The 23,092-nt window shown below is 37.9% G+C and overlaps 1 protein-coding gene across 4 annotated transcripts in view; it reads left to right on the forward strand.

Moving 5' to 3' along the window:
- cyth1a (cytohesin 1a) overlaps positions 1-23,092 on the forward strand; it is a 90,540-nt gene that overhangs the window by 42,774 nt on the left and 24,674 nt on the right. For 3 of the 4 annotated variants that reach the window (XM_049468137.1, XM_049468135.1, XM_049468136.1), the window contains exons 2-4: positions 17,994-18,076; positions 22,122-22,186; positions 22,532-22,598. In XM_049468137.1, the coding sequence (XP_049324094.1) occupies positions 17,994-18,076; positions 22,122-22,186; positions 22,532-22,598 (215 nt within the window). Of the gene's footprint in view, positions 1-8,158; positions 8,391-17,993; positions 18,077-22,121; positions 22,187-22,531; positions 22,599-23,092 lie in introns of those variants that run through there. The other variant, XM_049468138.1, reaches the window with a different exon arrangement.

Below are 23,092 nucleotides of genomic sequence, written 5' to 3' on the forward strand. Positions count from 1 at the left end.
TAGTAGGCTTTCTGTCGCGAATTTTCCGCTTGACGATGGCCCAAAGGTTTTCAATGACATTGAGGTCAGGCGAGTTGGCCGGCCATGCCAAAACTTCAAGCTGTTTTTTAGTGAACCAATCTTTGGTCGACTTTGCCGCATGAGCCGTTGCAAGATCCTGTTGAAATATGAAGTCTTCTTCGCCGAACTGTTCCTCAACAGTCGGACTCAGGAACGTTTCCAGAACATCTTGATATACGGCAGCATTGACAGTCTTCTTGAGGAAGCAGAGTTTCCCTACACCTCGAGCGGACATGCATCCCCAGACCATAACGCTCTGGGGATCTTTTCACGCACTCGTGGTTGTAGGTTTCGCCACCACGACGCCAGACACGAGGACCTTGGTCACCGAAGGAGATGCAGAAGCGTGATTCGTCACTGAAGACCACTTTCTGCCAGTCTTCAGCAGTCCACTCGCCGTGTTCTTTGGCCCACTTCAGCCGTTTCTCCATTTGTTTCTTGTTCAGCATCGGTTTTACTGCTGGAACGCGAGATTTGAAGCCGAGTTCGCGCAGACGACGGTAAGTGGTTGATCTGGAGACGTCAGCGCCGGTCTGCTTGTTCCACAAGTCTGTGAGCTCGGAAGTGGACTTGAACCGGTTGCTGACTGCGATCTTTCTCAGCTGCTTGTTGTCACGAGCAGAAGTTTTTCGGACGCCGGAACAGTTGGTGCGCTTGCTGCAGTTTTTCTTGAGAGCTTTGCAGACGGAAGACTGGCTGATGCCGAGCTGCTCAGCAATTTTAGTTTGGGTCAAGCCTTGTTGGCGAAGGGCTTGAATTTGAGGCACTATTCCGGTTGAGAGGTCGCGCTGCTTACCCATGATTGATTTTACAACTTAGAAATTCTACTCAACCCTGACTTTATACTGCACAGTGAACACTCTTCACAGAAAACAAAAATTCCAGCATTTATTCTAATTCAATGAAACGGTTTCTCCATTATTCTAATTCAATAAAACAACAGTGTCACAGTTAAATAGCCTAAATGGGCCTTTTGGAAAGCTCAGCTGAGCAAATTTTTTTCCAGGTAGCGAGTTCTGTGATTAGTCTAACGAGTAGGACAGCCATTTAACACTGATTTAATGTATTTCCCTGATGTGAAAGGAACAAAACCACAGCAAAGTTTCCATGAATATAATTTGCCTATTATTTGCACACACAGACTGAAAGCAGCCAAAACAATATGCTGGGTTGGTCACACCCGCTGTTTCAAATTCCTGGATGTAGGGCTGTCACAATCATGAACTTTTAGCTGACAAATAAATTCCTATACAAATAATTACGATTAACAATTCAATTATTTGTTTTCATTCTCATTATTTTAGCAAACCATGACTGTTTAATAATACTGAAATAATGACCACATACGGTTATGATGAAGTATTTTGTTGTGTTTTGCTATTTTGATTTGGCTAAATTAAGAAGTCCAAAAGTCTGAATTTAGCGTATTCTTCGTAACTAAACAATTAATAGAAGACCATACTGAATAAAGCTCTGCTGTAAAGAGAGGCCAGAGCTTGAAATCAACAATCTTTAATATCTGATCACTAGATCTGGATCCTAACCATTCTGAATTCACGATTAAAATATAAGGAGATTGTTTTTATTTCTTAAGTGTGTAAACACTGGAAAATGCTGCTTGAACTGTTCTAGGCATAAACATCCTACTGTCCTTTTTTCAGTTAATCACTTGTTTATTTAGGCAGTTTTGAGTGAAATTGTTGTCAAAGCAGAACAGAGGAAATATAATTAACTGATCGAACTAAAAGGTTTTTGTGTGTCTTTACTAAAGTATTTAAGTTTATTTTTTATGACTTTTTACTTTAATTCGCTTGCATTTCAAATTCAAACATATCCTTCACCCTTTGCTTACGCCCACTGGTTCTCCGGCCTGCTGTAGCATTATTGCAACCTCTGGTTTGCAACCAATGCAACTGCATAACATTTTATAAACAGAACATGGAATCGTATTTTCCTACGAAGTATGTTGTCAATTTTTTTCTATCGTGATGCACATCATGTGACTATGCGATTAAGAGCACACATCTCTTTATCATTGTTTTATCACATAATAGAAAGAATATCATGCACTCTGGCGCTTCATAACAGTAGCAGCAGAGGAATCTGAGGTTTGCTGAGCATTGGTTGGTGAGAGCGTGGCTGTGAGTGTGGCTGTGCCGGGGGCGGGTGACAGTTTAACACTTGTGCCGGGTGTTCAGCCCAGCTGTCTGCAGTGTGTGGAGGGGGAGGCGTGATCAGGCCAGAGATAATCAGCCCTTATCCAGGAGCACACGTAGTAATAAGCAGTGATTATTTTCCTCTCTGTTTCTGTAGATTCTGCAGGTTTTTAGATCTTTTTAGTTGTGTGTTTCATTATCATATAACTGTATGGCTGCAAATGTACCGATATTCATATAACTTTATAACTTTAATGAAACTGTAAAGAAAATAGCTTAAATCACAGATTTTTGGGGGGATTTTTAAAATTGCGTAGTCAGTGGTACCAAATTATAGTAGTGTGGTCAGCGTCGCTTGGCCCTTTTTCAGCATACAGTAAATAATTCAGCAAGTATCCATTTAATATCGATTTTAAGATTCAATATCTGATGCCGATGATTCTTAAAGGTCTCTTTCTGCTAAAATCCTCTTTCTTGTTATTTTATATTCTGAAATACAGTGGGTCTCTCTGAGTTGTTTATGATGCTGCACATGATGAAACTCTTCCTCAACCTCTTCCATTCTCTGCAGCAGCTAGTAAAAGAAAATATTCAGAAAAACACAAACGAGTCGATCAGGAAAAGCACCGTGTCTACATCAACCCGTGAATTAGTATTCATGGCCCCGCCCACCTCGGCTCGGGACCGCCCACAGGCGGGCGGCGACGTCTCAGCAGATAGGAGCTAACAGCGCTAGGAACAGCATGCAGTTCATTCATGTGTTATTTGTGTGAATAACACATCAGTGTTTATATGCTTTACCCAGTAATTCAGAGCTAAGAAACAAATGATTAGAATTAGTCTATGGAGGAAAAACACCACCAGCCAAGTATAACTGAGATGGATAAGTGTATGTTTAGAACGGTTCTGTTTACACTAGTTAAAAGTAAAAATCCACCCCGGGGTTTTGTTTGTTTTGTTTGTGGTTCTGCTGCAGCTCATCCAACAAAACCCGGGGGTGGATTTTTACTTTCTGGACCTGGACTCCCCACCTCTGTGTGTAAGTAACTATAGGTTTAAATAGGATCTCCGGTGGATTTGCCGTTTTTTTATAGAGACTCTAAGACTAGGTCAGTGGCTGAACTGCACTTTTAGCATTATTACACATGTTGTAAAGTAACATATGACATTGCAAAGACTGTTATTAGTGTAAAAATGTTTTTATTTTTAAATGTTTCTAACTGTTGTTTGTCTCACTGCCTCCTGGGTTCGCAGTGCTGTTAGCCAATCAGAGGCGATACGTTTGCGTTTATGAATATTCAAAATTAGGAGTCAAAATCATATTGGACAAAAGCAATGTTGTTCCAGATCACAATGGAATGAGACCTTTAATAATGTGGAGTTTTTAAATAATAAAAACTACTGTTATCACTGGGAGAAAAAAATATACTGACTGTCATTTGCATTAACCATTTAGGAAAATCTGAGAAAAATATCACTTGTGTAATTAGTTGGAACACGGTGTATTTAACAGTGATTTATCCCTGTAGCTCTACAAACAGCATCTGTAAATGATCTATAATCCTTTTTAAGCTGGTTTGAGTGTAATAATCAGTAACGTGAGTGTCAGTATAAACCCTGCAGGAACAGGATGCTGCGAGCGCAGGCGGGCCTTCCCACACTGAGGGTGTGGACTCAGTCGCTGGTGTTGCATCGAGTTTCTGAGTGAAAGTCTGAACAGGAAGCCGTGACGTATACTGAACCCGTCTCAGACCCACTGCCAGGAAGTGCCGTCCCACAGCCCTGCAGGAGTGTAGGAGGAGGGGCAGCAGCTCAGCGTATACTGAAGAAACTCTAACATTAGAACATTAGAGAGTGTGTGTGTGTGTGTTATTACCTGTCTAAAAGATGTGCAAGGTTAACCATCATTTTGTATTCTGGGTCAAATTGACACATTTTAAAGTTTGAAGATCTAGGAAAAATAGTTAAAAGTAACTTTTATAGTATGAAACTTCTTCTACTCGCCTTAATTAGTGTGATCAACATATAATATGAAAATGATTTATCTCACATATTTGCAAAAACAATGTTATGCTTATATATTATGTAAAACTATTGTGTTTTATATGTTGGTCTTTTAAAAGTAATAAAGAATTGAAATATTAAAAATAAAACGAGGCTGAATTATCCTAATTAAAGCATTACCTGTTGAAGGTAAGGAACACCACTGCAATAAATATAGATAGAATAATAAGTAATGAAAAATGTTGATAAATGAACATTTATTAACAGGAGGGTTAATGTAGAAGAGCCGGTATGTCTACTTTTTGTTTTATTTCTGATTCTATTTCATTTTGTTGCATGTAGGGCTGCAACGATTAATCAAAATAATCCACAATGTCGATTAGTTAAATTTGTCGACTAAAAATGTCTTTGTTGATTAATCGTTACACAACAGATTACATATTTACTAAATATCAGCACTTAACATGTTTTAACAACAACTAGACTTTTAAATGCCTTTTTAATCTCATGTTTAGCTTTTATCTGTTGTTTTTAAAGATTAAGGTCATGGCAGAAATAATCATTGACAAATCAACTAACCAAATAAATTATCATCAGATTAGTCAACTACTGAAATAATCATTAGTTGCAGCTCTAGTTGCATGGTGGCCCCTATAATCGGCCACTTCAATCACAATATTACAGATCTAGTCAAGAATCACTTGACTTACAGGATTTTTTTTTTAAATTGTATTTCAATTGGAATGACTAAATATTCTTAAGAATTACTCATAAAAACTATGTAACTGTATGAGTATTCTATTAAATTATAATTATTTCAGTGGCATAAAATGTTGTTAAGATGACAATAATATTTTTTATTGTATTTATTCCTCTGAAAATATATAGTACACCTGAAAACAGTTATTTTAGTGAGTGTGTGCATGTGTGTTTGGCTTCCTGTGGAGCATCGCCAGTCGGAAGTGTGTGGGCTTTTCCCCCCCCAATTAAGCTTAATATAGCTGCTGAGTGTGTGTGTGTTTAGTTCTATATATACAGTACATAAAGCACCAGTCAAAAGTTTGGACACAACTCTTCTCATTCAGTGTTTGTCTTATATATTTCTTTATTTAATGTATTTTCCACACTGTAGGTTCATAGGAAAGACATAAAAACGATTAAGGGACACATATGAAATTATGCAACTCTTATTAGAAGAATCTAAAGTAGAAAACAGGTTCTGGTTTATTATTAAATATAATTAAGCATTTGTTTCTGTAGAGCTTTAATATAGATTTTAACATTTAATTTACAATGTAGAAAATCATAAAAAGAAAGAAAACTGAATGAGAAAATGTGTCCAAACTTTTGACTGGTACTGTGTATTTTTATTTAGGCTGATCCTCAGGGTTGTTCTCCGGTCACACACTGCAGGAAGTTTACGGTACAAATCCCTCACGGTCCGGCACGGATCCTGTTTGCTTTAGGGAGGCCTGGTCTGTCCAGCCTCCACGCACTCCCTTAACACACACTTCTGTAACACACACACTCCTGTAACACACACTCCTTTAACACACACTCCAGATCCACCAAAAATATAGATAATGATCTGCTGAAAAACCTAGCCGAAAAGAGCTGCTTATCCAGAGCTTAACACTCTGGTTAGTGGTGTTTGTTAGCTCTGCTACTCACTGTATGCTCTTAAAGAAGCACTGTCTAGAGAGCTATCGTCTAATTAGTGAGGTTAAAACTCTTCTAGCACTATTATTGCACTGCTGTAATCATCAGCTCCGAGATATGATCTGATTAGCTCTCAGAATTGGCTAATTAGAAAATGATATAATTCACCAATTTTTAACTATATTAAATTCAGTATATTAAGTTCTTTCCAATACACAACCTTGCTTTAACTAAATTTACCCCACAAATTAGACACCAGAGGGCTCTCAAAACTATGGATCATGTCTAAATCAGGGATCAGGGTGTAGCTAGTGTTTCCGGTAATAAGAGTACAGTCAGACTGCGGTGAGATAACGGATACTGCATGACTACAGACCGTGTCACTGTCCTCTCGGGTCGCCCTGAATAAGCGCGGTTCAGAAACGCAGTATTAAATCATTCTCCACTGTTTAACCCAGTACTGGACTGAGTAATCGGGCCGGGCTGACTCAGATCTGGGATTTTCTGTTGCGATGGGTCACGCTGATCTCTGATACAGTGCTGTCCATCAGCGTAAAGTGATGAGCTGTATCTGTCTGAGAGACATGTTTAGAGTGATGAGGAGAGTGAGGGGACGAGGACAAGAGGGTGAGGACATCCTTTGAATTTTAGTTTTACTAGAGCTGCAACTAATGATTATTTTGATAGTCGACTAATCTGATGATCGTTTTTTTTTTTTTTTTTTTTTTCTCGATTAGTCGATTAGTCAACGATTATTTCTGCCATGTCCTCCATCTCTAAAAACAACAGAAAAACAGCTAAACGTGAGATTTAAAAGGCATTTAAATGTCCACACGTTGTTTAAACGTGGAAAGTACTGATATTTAGTGATTTAAATATGTAATCTGTTGTGTTTGGGCATTGTCGATTATATCGACTAATGGTTGCAGCCCTAATGCACACACGTTTGTAATAAGGAGTCATTTAACTTTTATTATGTTAAAAAGCATTAAAGCTTCTGCAGTAATTCTTTAATTATGTAATTTAAACAAACAGTTATTGCTGTATTAGAATTATTATAAAGAAAAGCATATTATGAGCCAGTTATCATGCATGGGTTTCCCTGATTATATATTGATGATACAGGACTGAGAAATAAAAAAATATATATATATATTTTATCGTATTGTGATAAATCTGTTATTGTTATAAATGAGGCATATCTCACGTCATGTAAGTATTCCTAGGTGGTTGCTAAGATGTTTCTATAGTATCCATGTTGGTAGCTGTGGTATCTGTGGTGGTTGCTATGGTGTTTCCAGGTGGTTGCTAAAGTGTTGCTAGGTGGTTGCTAAGTAATGTATGTGCCGAAATCAGATTATAATTTCTAATGTTTGCATGTTGTGCAGGCATAATGATAATATATACTGTGTAAAAACATATACCTATTCAAAAAAAATCTTTTTTGTGGGGGGGACAATATATTGTCACATAAATTATTGTGAATTATTGTGAGTCACAGTTATTAATCTTAATATTTTTTACTGTTAAAAATATCGTAATTTAGCGCATTTATTTACAGAAAATGAGAAATGTCTGAAATAACAAAAAAGATGCAGAACTTTCAGACCTCAAATAATGCAAAGAAAACAAGTTCATATTCATAAAGTTTTAAGAGTTCAGAAATAATCAATATTTGGTGGAATAACCCTGGTTTTTAATCAGTTTTCATGCATCTTGGCATCATGTTCTCCTCCACCAGTCTGTTCAATGGAAGTCAATAAAAAAAAAAAAAAAAATCCGGTCATTTTGAAGTAATTCTATTAGTTTGTTCATCAATAAATTTTGGCACAGTGTGAGGGACAGTTTGTCTGTTCAAATTATGTAGTAAACTAAAAATCAACAAAAATGGAGAAGTGTTTTTCATTGTACAGCGATGATATATTCCCTAAACTATGATTAATTGCAATTGTCTTAATTGTTGTCTTTAATAAGGCTTTAAATGTTTTAATGTGTTATTCTTTTATCATCATATTAAAATATACATTTTAATGGTCTTAAACTGACAGTAATATAATTTTTTGCAATTATTTCTGGGATTATATGTCGTCCACATTTCTGCTGAGTGAATCTGACGGGTTTACAGTGTTAAATCTCAGATTAATGGCTGACACTGTCCACCGGGTGGAGCCGGAGGAGCAGTGAGATAGAGAGAGAGAGAGAGAAAGAGAGGGAGAGAGAGGGATGACTCCAGATGGTGGGGAGCAGTGTGCCGGCTCTGTGTTGGTGAGTGGCAGCTCGTGGTGCTGTCAGGCCTCCCTGTTCCCGGTTTTCCTGCGTTCTCTTGTGTTCCCCATCCCGTGAGTTTTGCCCATTGGTTCTGCAGCATGCTGGATGCTTTCCCGTCGGCGTTTCTCTGGACTAGCTGACACACCGTGTCTGTAATCGAGCCTCTCAGCGCTGACGGAAATAGCAGGACTAGCAGGCTAGTTTGAGAAGAGCCTGGATTGGCTGGAGATCAGAAGGAAGGAGGTCAGTTTCTGTGAGAAAACTAATTCTGTTGGTTCTTTTGTTGTTGGACCTCTGGATGATCTTCAAGATGTTGCTTAACTTTATCTGTGTGCTTCTGTCACGACCCAGCGTTTACTGGTAGCTAGCTGGTATCTCACGATATGATGATATCACGATACTGTGAGTCTACAATTGTCTAAAACTCCCAAATAGGGGTGGGCAATATTATATCATATACAATATATCGTGACACAGAAATATCATGATATTAAAAATCCATATCGTGATAATAGGGCTGTTCTGTCTTAAAAGTAGTCTATTATTTACTGTGAAGCTTTAGGTGTATTTAGTGTATAATTGTTTTAGTTTGCAGTTTATATGCATGCACTAAATATTCTGCAATATTATTTGCTGCATTATATTATTTTATGCTATATTATTTATTTTGCCACATTATGATTATTATTCTGTTATACTATTATACTATATTCCTGAAATTAATTAATTATTTTAGTTTTCCTATATCACCAAGTATATCGTTATCACAAAAATACCCTGAAATATCGTGATATTATTTTAGAGCCTTATCGCCCACCCCTACTCCCAAATAAACAAAAAACAGGAATTATGCATTTATTCAAGTAAAAAGCAGTTAATCATGGGCATCCTTAAACTTTTAAACCCTATAGATCATGTATTTTACCTGCTAAAGAGGAGAGACTGAAGGGAGTAACCCTCCAAAACTATTCTTTACCGTACTTCACAGCATCTGTAGTACTGAAGAGGATAAAATACTCCTAAATAATCAAATATAAGGAATTATGCATTTATTGGTGTCAGATTCACACAATTTAACATCTAATATTCTTCACCGCAGGTTTATTAACTGTGTTCATTTGATTATAGCGCCACTATGTTGAATAATAAAGCAGGGGGCGTGGCTTATGAAGTCTAGAGTGGCTATGTCTTAATAAAATATCAAAATATTTGACCCACGTATCGATAATGATATGCAAACCATAGTGATACGATATATCGCCATGTTGATATTTTGTCCCACCCTTAGTTGAGAGAGTAGCTGCGTTATTGATGCAACATATCGGTAATGTATTGTGGGTGCAATATATCAATGCAATATATTGCAATATTAATATTTCGTCCCGCCCCTAGATCTTGGCTGTTAGCTTCAAACCTCACTGCGCTTTGCGTTTTAATGTGAATTCCCTAAGATTACCGTGTGTGTGTGTGTTTATAGTGTTTATTTACTCTTCTCGGGGTCAGGTTGGGGTGTTAAATAGAGAAACGTGAAGCCGGCTGGTTGTGAGTTTATGACGGAGCTGTAAACTGAGACTGGCTGTAGCAGTCTGACCTGCACTCATTATCTACCACATGTTTACTGTTTACATAGTTTACTGTGATTCTGTGCAGATGGGTTTGTTGTTAAAGGTTTCTGGTTAGATTCAGTTTAGTCCCAGATTGAAGGAATAGAGTACTATAAGGCTACGTTCACATTTGAGTCACTTTCATATCTGGTCCTAAATCAGATAAGTATCATGCGACATGAATGTGAACGGTCACATTTTATGCATTAGCATTAGTGCTACGTGCTTCTCTTCTCTCGTACTCACACTGTATCTCTTGGTGCAGCTGTGCAGCTATAGCTGCAAAAAAAACAGCAAAAGCAAACCACCAGTCCATTTTTTCACCTCCTGGAGCTGAGCATGAACTTCAGAGCAGCTGTTTACTCTCCACTCCAGCAAAAGATGCTCCACATATGAGCTGCTAACTCATCCATTTCCCTTCATAAAGCTACGAGTCTCTCGTCTCTCTAATATGAGGGTTTTGTTGTTGGTGAAGAAGGAGGCGTTTATACAGGTATCAATGTGCAGCATGTGAGACGATTCAGGAACAGATTCGTTCACATTACACACAGATACAGATCACTTACATTTACAGTGAATGTGAACCGTCAAGATAGACAAATCTGATCTGAGCAAAAAATAAGTAAAGTTTGCAGGGAAAACTCACAAAAATGAACACGAATCTTCCATTTGTGTGTTCATAAATACTTTAAATTAAATGAGTATTAAAGTGATTACTGTGTTTACTATCTCTTCGGTACCTGTCTGCTGTCTGGCTGAAAGATACTAGAGAGCTTTACAGGACTAGGATAGTAACGAGAGCTGAGCTCTTGTAATGTGAAGAGGTAGAGTTACAGGTACACAGTGAATAGTGAATATTTGAGTAATGTTCTAATTCAGATTATGAGAAGAAAAAAATACTCAACAAAATAAAGAAAAGGTAAAATATGATTTTACGAAATAAAAGTCAGTCAATCTGAAAGTCGATTTCAAGAGCATTCAAAAAAGTATCCTTGCAGTCGCAAAAAAAGACAAGCAAAAACATTATCATGATGATGAAATTGGCACTCATCAGGACCGCCACAGGAAATGAGTTTTCAGCCTCAGAAACCACTAAAAGTTAACAAACAGTTCCCCAGATAAGAGCACCTAAATGCTTTACAGAGTATTTTGGTTTGTTTAACACTGTTTTTAAGTTACTACATGATTCTTTATGTGTTTCTTTATAATCTGATAGATCACTTTACTATTCATTTACTATGTAGGTAAAAATAAATAAATTAAAACTACTGAATGAGAAAGTATGTCCATACTTTAAGCCCTTAACAAGTAGGATTTTTGTAAATTTTCTGCCTGAGATTTCGAATATTTTGTTAGAAACGTTACTGTAAATTATATATATTTTTTAATTAAGTAAATCTGTAAAACTGTCAAAATAAAATGAATAACGATCATAAAATCAGCACTTTCCTGAACTTCATTTTAAAAACAGTATTTTTTTTATACAAATCAAACATGTTCTGTACTCCAAACCTTTTGTTAAAAAATTATAGTCTGAAAAGTCAATTTTTAAACATTACTGATAAGTAATGATTAAGTGGAGGTTTTGTATCATCTACACTTGTCTATTAAAGGCCTATTAAAAGCTTAAGCTGGTTCTGTTCAAGTAGCAGAAATTGTTTTATTAAATTATCTATATTTTTTAGAGATAAATCTGGTCGCTTTTGGAATTGGATTTAGTTTCGATTTAAACACAGTCTGAACACAGTAGGAGGATTAAGGCATTCTTTTCTTTTACAGTAGGTAATGTTACAGGGCCGAGTGGGAAGTGAAGGAGCTCTTCTGTTCTGTTCTTTTTTTTTTTTTGATGAATTGTTGTTTCTAAGAGAAAAAGGATCACAAAATAGAAATTCCTAGAAAGGAGAATTCCTGGTTTAAAGGTTTGACTGTTTTAAGATAAAAAACAGTGTGAGAGTTCAGAGATAAAGGAATTATTCTGTATATGTTCAATAATGCCATTGAAGCTGTAGTAGGAGGTGATGTGATGTGATCCGTTCTGTGATCCGGTCTGTGATCCGCCCACCGATCCGCCCACCGCCCGTATTCCTCCGCCAGCCGGGCCCACGCTTCCCCTGTCCAACACTGAGCTCAGTCTTCCTGTAGCCGGGCAGGTCGAGCCCCCTGCGGCCATCCTGCCGTTACAGACGGGGCTGTCCTGCTGCCTCGTGCCGGACCGGGACCTCGGGGTCTGTGATCATGTCTGGTTCTGCTCTTATGAGTCAGGTCAGTCCAAGTGCGAGAGGTTAGAGGTCAGAGGGCAGGTTGTAGTCCTGCGCTGAATGATGGACGACCGGGTCACTCGTAAAGCTGCTGGCAGAGATACAGAGGATGAACAGGACCAGTACAGCAGAGTGGGTGTTCTGAGGTTCTGAGGACTGGAAACCCTATTTTAGTGATCTATCACGCACCAGTTAATTTGCATATTGTGCAGCTTGATTTAGGGCACATCGGTGTGTGTTTGGTTTCATGAGGGCGCAAACAGTACACCTTGTTGCTTCAAATTAAAAGCCTCTTCAGAATGTTGTAATTACAATTTCAATCATGGGTGTGGTTCATTTTAGGCGTAACGTGAAATAAACCAGTGTCACTTGCTCATCATTCTCTTTAAGAGCCAGGTGCGCTCTGACTTTGCCACGTTCGTATCTTAACAGCGCAGCACTTTTGTGGAGGAAACTGACAGAGTTCACAGCAGTGTTATTTTATTCTTTATTCTGTTTATTATTGATGTAAGAGCTGGATTTGCACTGTAATGCGTTTATTTGTGTGTATAGTGAGCAGGGATGTACATGTGCATGGCTAAGATACGATTGGATGGCTGACTGTAGACTGTTGTCAGGGTTTTAATCAGTCAGTGGCGCACCTGCATTTCTCACTGCAAAGATAGAAACACGCCAGATATTTACCTGAATGCACCAGACCACCACACCCATCAGTGTCAATATATTCCTAAACTCTGACGCTATTTTAACAGTGCGGGATCACAAAGCACCTTGCACAGACTGTACAATAGGGCCCACAATGTTACTGACTTAAAGTAACTGCTTCATTACTTCACATGGTGGCGCTATAATCTAATGAATAGGGTTAATAAACCTGTGGTGAAGAATATTGGTTGTTAACGTGTGTGAAACTGACACCAATAAATACATAATTCCTGGTTTTCATTATTTAGGAGTATTTTATCCTCTTCGGTAACATTAATAGATGCTGTAAAATATCACTAAATTTATATACGTAAATATATACAAAAAATATACGCAATGTAAATCTGACTTTTCAGACTTTTCCATAAATGTAATGTATCACAAACTATGTTACGATATTGAGTTCTGCACAGTGACTGATGTTTGTAGATGTGAAAGGGTAGAAGGTAAAAAGGCAGAATTTGCAGAACTTGTGTTCAGGGAATTTCCTTCATCGAAACACATGAATACATTAGAAGTTCATCATTTACTTGAACTGATGCCACATCCTTTTTTCACACGCTGCACAGAATGCCTAACCATACTGAAACCTGCTCTAATCTTTCCTCTATATACAGGGTTCTTTTTCTTATGTTTAGACTAAACATTTAAAAGCTGACTTGCAAAATGCTTGTTTTTGCGGTAATACCAAACAGGAAGGAGGTAAACAGTAATATCAAAAATGCAACTTCACCATCATAAAGTGATGTAGTGTGTGTATATAAGACTAGCACATGCCTCCTCCTACACATGTGAAGTCAAACTCCGCCTCTTTTTGAGCTGCTGCTGATAATGTAGCATTTCCGCTCGGAGGAAAGCAGCACAACGACTCGGTTCTGATACATCAGCTCACAGACGCAGCCTTGTGCTGATCCTTATCACCCTAGGAGTGATGAGAGGAAAGAAAAAGCGCCATCTACTGTACCCACCCAGAGAGAGCAAGGATGATTGTGCTTTCTCAGGGCTCTGACAGCTGATGGCAACCTGCATGACCAGGCAGCGCCTTAGACCACTGGACCACTCAGAGTCCGGGATTTTCGACTATAATATTTAACCTAAACCTCTTTTTTTTTTTTTTTTTTTACAGGTTTCTAAAAATCATCTTACTTGGGACAAACTGTTGGTCAAGTGTCATTTGTGTCCTAGTTCATGGATTCTAAATTGCCCAAAGAAATTGTATTAAAAATTAGAAATTGGATTTGCACTCTGTGCTGGGTTGGCTCCTTCAGGTGCACGGTATTTCTGGTTGAGAGTAAGCTGTCTGCGATTGGCTGCCGCTTCTCACCGTTGTGTGTTGAGTGTGTTTAGAATGTAGATATAAGTACGTTTTCTTGACCTAAAAGAGGAACTTGTCAGTTCCTCTTTCAGGTCTTATAACACTCTTTTTAGGTGTTTTTCTCAATGGGTTTCTTGTAGATTTAGCTTTACTGCACTGGGATGTGATCACTATTTTTAGAAAGAGTAAGCTCCGCCCTTTCTAACCATATATGGATTATGTTTATGTGTGAAGGGATTCCTGAGTAATTAAGCTGAGAACACAAGGTGAGATTTTGGACGGACTCTATAAACTTTGTGTAATTCAGTTCTGAATAAAGGCAGAACTGAAACCACACCACTGAAACCAGCCGGACCATGATTCAGCTGATTCAGATTGAGAGCAGATTTAGGTTTTTTTTGGTTCAGACTGTGGTTTCCAGCCACTTTCACACCTGATACTTCAGTTTAGACCAAATAAAAAAGGTTTAAAAGTAGCCGTGATGTTTTCCAGCTACCTGCCTGCCTGCTTCTGTATGTGAAACACTCTTTAGATGTTTAGGTTAGATGTTGAGCAGTATCTCCTGACCCGCAGAATCGGTTCCATTCTGAGATATCTATGAATAACTGCAGACGGTCGTGCCAGAGAGTCTTCAGCGGCCCGACCACAGGACATCTCTCTCATCCCGGCCCAGCCTGTGGTCCATCAGCACCACCAGAGCTACTGAAATAACTCCCATAATAACCCACACACACTCAGAGAGAGAGTCCGCCACGGCCGGGCGATACGCACCTAAAGTAATATCACGATACTGCAGGGGATTAGTGAGATAACGATATTGTTGGCAATGTTAAGAAACATTGACATTTTTAATTTTAAGAAGATACTACTGTAACTAAATAAATATTAAAGGTTAATGTAGTATAAATACGTCTTTCATACATAATAATAATGTTTGTCTATTTTCTATACGGTAACTTGATTCTATATAAAAAAATAAGTGAAGACAAAAATTAATTTAAACATAAAACAAAAAAAATCTGCCTTAAAACTAAAGTTTATCATGTTTTTGAGTTTTGTTTATCGTGTTGAAATTGTGGCGTTATTATCACGTACAATATGATAAGACTTGCCCCCTAGTGTTATGTTATGTTATGTTTTCTGTTCTTTTGTGAGGCTGCATGTAATACAATATATCAGGAGGGAGTAAAGGCTTAATCTGGCAACTCCAGAACCTGAAGAATCCGGGTTCTTTGCCAGCATCTGCTTTAGGAACCTGTTAATATTACATGCACCACTTAAAGACATGGAAGTCGATGCTAAAAGCAGGAGAACTCACTTTTAACTCGCTTGATGTTCTATTTTGACAGTTAATGTATCTTGGTATGACTGTGTTTTGCTGTGTAAAAGTGTCTATTACACCTTTGTAAAAGTAGTGTGAAAAATTGAGCCACAGAGTTTGTGAGCTTTGGAAGCTGTTTATAGATCTGTCAGACATATCATGTATTAGAATTGAAAGTAGGGGTGGACAATATAGCCCTAAAATAGTTTTACAATGTTTTATGGTATTTTTTTGTCTGTTTAAATATGCACTAAACCTTAAACCACAAAATGATGTAAATGTTTTCCTAACCTTTCAAAAAATGCTTATTATTTTTGCAGTCGTTTCCGCCTCTGCAGCGCCCTCTCAAATTCAACTATGCTATAGGCATGGATGATGTTTCTGTGTACTTTGGTGATGTATGGGTTTAGGGGTGGGGCAGGAGGGAGAGCTGATTAGGCTAAGCAGTGTGCCTCTGATAGTGGCGGTAGTGAGACGCAGAAGGTATTGTAGATACTTTGATACAAGGACACTCAAAATAATCAAATCAGTTAATCGATAATAGCGCCCCCTGGTGATGTCCTACCGTCTTTGTCTTACTGCTATTAGTGTCACACTGCTGCTGCTGTAGCTCAGCCCAATCAGCTCTCCCTTCTACCCCGCCCCTAAACCCATACATCACCCAGTGCCCCATCCCAAACTACTTCTCCCATTTTTTTTTCGGCATTTTTTTCAAATTTAAGCTGAAGAGGGGAGGTTTAGTTACTCTTTAAAGAGCCTGTAGGATATAATTGATATTATACCGGTGATCCAGCGTCCCTCCTTTGTCCCCTCGTCTCTCAGAGCTGCTGCTTTATAATCCATCCCCTCCTCCTGAGGGTATGACCCCATAGCTGGACCACCTCTGACCCCAGATCTGCCCTTTGTTCAGTGTGGGTAGAGGATATGGGGTCATTGGTGGAGATTAACTAGAGAGGGCCACTGAAAGGACAGAGCCATGTATGAACTTCTGCACTGCTGCAGTTTCTACAAAGAGTCGATGCTGTTACTGAAAAACTCCCCATTTAGGTTTTGGGGCACTATTAAGAATGTCGGCTAGTGTTTGAATCATAAAGTGGAATTAAAACGTGATTTTGAGGCACTGTAAACTCCCACAATGCATCATGATTTTGAGTAAACATGATTTTTAGTCTCGCTACTGAGCAACAGACAGCCGAACTAACTGTGAGCCACCAGGGTTGCCAGATTTTGCTTTGGAGTTCAGGTAAAACTTGTCTTAAATCCACCAAAACGCCCCACCAGGGAAGATTTTAAAGTTTTTATCACAGCTTAACCTCAAACACCTAGTTAAATATATCTGTAGTGAGTTTACATTTCCCTTATCATGCTATAACCTTTAAACAACTGTATGCTATCTAGACATATAAAACATATAAAAAAGTGTATGTCACAAATAGCCAAATTTGTGCTAAAGTGGCAAAAACGCAGAGAAACAGGCCCAATTTTTTAGCAATTGCAGTGTTTTTTCAGACTGCTACTTTAAACAGATTCATATTTAGCCTTAACAGAATAACAAAATTTAACAGAATTATAAATATGCTATTATGGTATGACCGTTTTGCAATCCTTTTTATTATTATTATTTTTTATATATATATATATATACATTTATTTGTTCTCCAGCATCAGCACTGGAAAAGTATTAGCATTAGCTGCTAACCGCTCTAAGAGCTAGCTCTTACACCATTTAGGAGTGAGTATTATCAGTCTGTAGGCTGGCTAGCACTGCTGGAGCAGTGTTAGCATTACCAGCAAATCGTACTAAGCTTAATGTAAATAAAAATAAACAGTTTTCAGGGGAGAAATCTGCGCAGATTAACACCCAGCGCTCGTTTGACTTTTAAAGAATTACAGTTTTACTTAATTAGCTTAGCTTTACTTAATTTAGTTAACCTCCCCCCCCCCCCCCAACCCGCAGCGGAAAGACCTGCTGAATTAGAAGGAAAACATGGCGACACCCATGTTCCTTACTAGTGTTGCATAATGCGCTTTATAATCCGGTGCATGTTATAGTGCCAAAAATGCACTAAACTGAAAGTAGTAGTGTTCCTGAGTGGTAAGAGGACAAAATATTTGCTCACGTTCAAAGTTTCCTGTATGACCGTTGAAGCTGAGTGTAAAAACAAAGATGTGGTCATAATGTTCTGACTGGACTGTGTACGTAATCACATAGGCATGTAGCCAGATAGGCTAGGCTAGGTAAGGCTAGGTTAAAATGGCTAGGCTAGGCTCTGGTCCAGATTTCCGATGGATAGATGGATAGATGGATAGATGGATGGATGGATGGATGGATGGATGTGCGTGCATATAATGAGGGTATCTGATGCCAGCCATACAAAAAGTGCAAATACACAGTTATATAATAATTTAAATTTGCAGTGCAAGCTGAAGGCATTGTAGGGATTCTTAGCAGTTTTCTGAGGCCTTCAAAGTATTTATATCGATATCGAAGTTATAACGTATCGACCGAAATTTAAGAAATATATCGTAATATAAATTTTGGCCATATCGTCCAGCACTAGTCCAGAGTTTTGTAATGTTAGTTTAGCCTGTTTTTGTAGGGTTTCTTACGGTTCTCTGTCTCTCTCTCTCGTTTCTCCTCAGTTCCAGACGACCTCACCCCTGAGGAGCAGCAGGAGCTGGAGAACATCCGCCGCCGCAAGCAGGAGCTGCTGGAGGACATTCAGGTACCAGATCTCCAGCTACTGTTCAGTATTTAATAACTCTACTCAGTGTAGAGATAATTCTACTGTACCATTACTGATTGGGGCATTAGGGGATTGGGGATTAGGCAGCTGGCTATTAGACAGTTTACAGTGTTTATTTGTATGTTTAAACTCGTGCTATCAGCGCTAACTCATGCAATTATTCTAAAAATTCTAAACGCCTTAAGGTTTTAACTGATGTATTAGCTGTTATATAAGTGATGTAAATATTTCATTGCTACTGCTGAAATCAGAAGGTAGCATGATTATATTTACACTAAAATATGGATTAAATCTCTCTATAACTATTTAAAATAAAACATTAAAAGTAACGCATTCTAATGTAAAAAGCATCAAAACCAAGCTGATTTATTATAATACAGTAAAACAGACTCAAGTCTGTTTTTCAGCCCACTTACACTATTTAATTATTTTTAAATTCATCCCAAATACATCTGTCTGAGATGTATGGATGTAGAGAGCATACTGAAGTTAGGAAGAATAAAGTTTTTGTAGTCCCTGTGTTTTTTCTTGGATTGATTCTTCAATAAAAATGAGGGGAAAAAAACATCCCGAAAAATACAAGAGAAATACGTTTCATTTCATTTTTTAAGTAAGGATTAAAGTCATAATTATTTTTTTTTATAAAAAGAAAAAAATGAAATAAAATAAAAAATATATGAGTAAAATAAATAAAAAAACAATGATTTAAATCATTTAAAAAAAATGAAATGCTGATATTTCTCTTGTATTTTTGGAATGGATTTTTTATTTATTTATTTTTAATCACAAAATATTATTGATACTTTTCTTGCACCATTTACCCCTCTAATATAAATATAATTCCATTTTTTTTTTAGCAATCTTACATTCCTTCTTTTTTATCTGCCTTAAATATACACTGTCTATGGGCTGTAAGTGTCCTCCTGCTCCTACTGTAATCTCCCAGTTTATCAGTGATGCCGATCTCTCCGTCTAGACATTAGTCTGGCCTTCTTTGTCTCGCTCTACATTTCCACATACTTTACCATTAAACATTTATCTCCTCCGTCTCCATTAGAGACAGATAGTGTAATTATTTCAGGCCTTTATCTGCAGGTTTATGAGTGCTCTGTATGTTAGGTATTTGATCGGGAAAATAAAGCATTTAAAAGCTGGGAGACACTTAAACTTTAAGACTTTTAAAAATCTGCTAATATTTTGTGAATATGAATAGCATGTGATCTGTGTGGTGTTTAAACGCTTTAAGGAACTTAAGGCATAGGATGGGTTAAGTGTAAAGACTCATTGAGTAAATCGGTTCAGGATTCGAGTGCAGATTGGAATCAATGATTCTAGAAGTCCATGTGTTGATAGGAGGCTCTGAGCTGGAGTAAACATTAACACAGCCTCAGGGAAACTCAGAGACGACACAGAGCTCTCCTCAGACACTGTATTATACTATAGAACTGAAAGCTGACAAATAAAGCAAAATAAAATAAAGTAAACCCAGCCTCAGAATATAACACTGCTGTTTTAACTAATGAAAAAGTTTCTTTCTAGATCTTTCTACACATATATTAGTGCAAATCAAAAAAATAGAATATCATTGAAAAGTTACTTTATGTTTTCGTAGTTTAGTTCAAAATGTGAAGACTCTGAAAAATGTTAGGAGTTTAAAAACCCAAAAATCTGTGTCTCAGAAAATTAGAATAATCCTAAATAAATGAGGTATTGTACCGTTTTTAATGATTAAGTATTGAAATATTTTACTAGTATCAGTATACCAGACAACACTTGTCTAAACTAGAGACTAAAGTCTAAAAATGTCCTTTCATATCCATATTATAGATTGCAGTGCTTCATAAGCCCTATCTGTACAGGATTAGTTTCTCAGGGGGTTCTGGTGTAATTTCCTCTTTTATGTTTTTTTTTTAGTTTTTATCCTCTGTGATTTTATTCCCGTCCAGAACGATCATGTAGGTGTTTTTCTCAGACGTCCTCTGAGAAAATTACAGGCTGAATTATCTACTGTTTTTCTCTGAACTCCGTGCTCCTCCGGTAATTTTAGTCCCGTCCAGACGCACATCTCTGAGTTTCGTCTCCTCGCCTTTAATAAAATAGATATTTGTCCACTGCTGCGCACCGTAATTACTGTACACTTTGGGCGTGCCACGTTTTCCACGGAGATCCATGTTAAAAACACAACAGTGAGTGGAAATGGAGGAGCTACTGAACTCTGTGATGTCATGCAATCGAGAAAAAAGCCTAAATTGAGCTTAAATCAGTCTGATAGTCAGTATATACTGTATGAAGTGGAGCTAGTATTGGCAGCAGAAAACTCTAGTGAACTCAGTGAACTGATTTCCCACTAACATCCGAACACTGAGGAAGTGAATCAGTCTGACTCAGACGCTCTGAAATCTTCTAAACCCCAGCAGGACCGAATCTGATCAGACTTGTTACTCAACTAGAACTAAATCATATATATTTATATATATGTATTATATTGAGTTTAAATCCTAGGAAAAGCTAAATATCTCTGACCTTCAGACCCACCAGTCCGTTCTGTGTTTCTGTAGCACAGATACGCTAAGCTAATGTTCTTCTGTCTGTCCTAAACCTCCTGCCACACCTCCTCCTCGCGGCTGAAGGTCTTCTGTTACAGGCTCTGCTTTTGTTTGTGGAGAGAAGTATCTGAGGAATGTGTTGTGAGGGTGGAATGTGTTGTGATGGTGGTGTGATTGAGCTAAGGCCTCCAGAAGAACTGAATAACAGCTGCTGAACTGTAACCATAGAACAGCAGAGAAAAAGAGCAAAATCTGATCATTTAATTCATTAAATTCAGTGTCACCTTGCATATAGAACATTTATTATTTAAATAATACCACCAGATTTATGATCTGATCTTGTCTGCACTGTATCTGGTAAATAAGTCATGAATAAATGAGAAAAGTACAAAATTATACAGGAGTTTCAGCACCAAAGCTGTAGCAGTATTAGCATTAGCCATTAACCGTGCTTAGCGCTAGCTCTTTCACTGTTGTTCAGAGGCGAGAGTTATCGGTCTGTAGTCTGTAGCTGCTTGCTCCAACTAGCACTGCTGGAGCAGCATTAGTAATAACCACTAGTGGTTAGCTGCTAATGCTAATGCTGCTGCACCCAGCCTTAGTGAAATTCTGGAAATCTAAGCTTACTGTAAATAAACGGAAAAGCTTTACTCACCCAAATAAACATCCAGCGCATTACTTAGCTATAAAAAACACCCCCCCCCCCCTCACCCAGGCGAGATCTGCTGAATTAGAAGGGAAATGGTGACACCCATGTTCCTTACTAGTGTAGCATAATGTGTCTTATAATCTGGTGCACCGTATAGTGTGAAATATACAGTACACACGCATTTAGATTCAGACTCATTATCAGTTATTATCATTCAACACCACATCAAAGAAGCATTGCAGAATGAAATTATGTTGCATCAGGTCACAAAGACACAATATATAAGGACACCTTTTAAATAAATATAGAAATAAATATCTCAACTTCTGTTGAGATACTCTGAGATACACTGCAAAGCATTAGTGGAGCAGGGCCTCATGGTCTAGGTTTGCATGTGTGTGTGTATTTGTGTGTATTTGTGTGTATATGTGTGTATATGTGTGTATATGTGTGTGTGTGTGTGTGTATATGTGTGTGTGTGTGTGTGTGTATGTTTGTGGTCAGTTAGCTGCTATTTCCATCCTCTGCACCACCACACCCCTTCATTCCAAGCACACTCGTCATCACCACCATCATCATCCAACCTACAGATCATCATACAGGAGTTACTATTCAATATATAGCAATATATAACAGCACACAATATCTATTAAAATATATATTACACTGCTATCTAATCATTAAATATCTACGGTGTTGTTTTTACTATATTAAACTGTAAAATAAAACATTGTGATACTTTAACGCCCCTAATAATAAGTGTTAGTGGTGATTTGCTCCCTGGTGCTGCTCTGTGTTAACCCCTCGGTTCCTCTCCTCCTCCTCACAGAGATTAAAGGATGAGATAGCCGAGGTCACCAGTGAGATCGAGAACCTGGGGTCCACTGAGGAGAGGTAAGAGTTCACCCAGCTCACCACTGTTCACTACAACAGCACGTTTAATATAAATCACTGACTGTTCAGCAGCAGAAATGATTCTGATACTGTAGAGCTGTACAGGACTAGTATAGTAATGTTAGCTGAGTTAGCTTAGCCTTAGCATTTATTTATGTCCATTTACATTAGAGCTGGACAATGTTTACACCTGTGTGTGGGGGGCTGCCACTTTTGGGCCTTTGAGGATGGCTCTAAACTCTCACTGTCTTTTCTTGCCTAGCCTAAACTAGCCTATAATGATGGCTGGCAGCGTCTGGCTGGAGTTGTCCGTGCTAACAGACAAACTTTGTTATCCTCCTGTAGGAAGAATATGCAGAGGAATAAGCAGGTGGCCATGGGTCGCAAGAAGTTCAACATGGACCCCAAGAAGGTAACGACTCCCTCCAGTACCCCATTACTGAATTATTGCATTACTTTAGTACTGCGTTACTTTAGTACTGCATTACCGCATCAGCCCATTACTCCATAACTGCATTACGCTATTACTGCATTAGCCCATTACTCCATAACTCCATTACTGCATTACTCCATTACTGCACTACTTCATTAATCTATTACTCCATTACTGCACTACTTCATTAATATATTACTCCATTACTGCACTACTTCTTCATTAATCTATTACTCCATTACTGCACTACTTCATTAATCTATTACTCCATTACTGCACTACTTCTTCATTAATCTATTACTCCATTACTGCACTACTTCATTAATCTATTACTCCATTACTGCACTACTTCATTAATCTATTACTCCATTACTGCACTACTTCATTAATCTATTACTCCATTACTGCACTACTTCATTAATTATTACTCCATTACTGCACTACTACTTCATTACTCCATTACTGCATTACTG

Source organism: Astyanax mexicanus, chromosome 19 (assembly GCF_023375975.1).
Source record: "Astyanax mexicanus isolate ESR-SI-001 chromosome 19, AstMex3_surface, whole genome shotgun sequence".
Classification (NCBI taxonomy): domain Eukaryota; kingdom Metazoa; phylum Chordata; class Actinopteri; order Characiformes; family Acestrorhamphidae; genus Astyanax; species Astyanax mexicanus.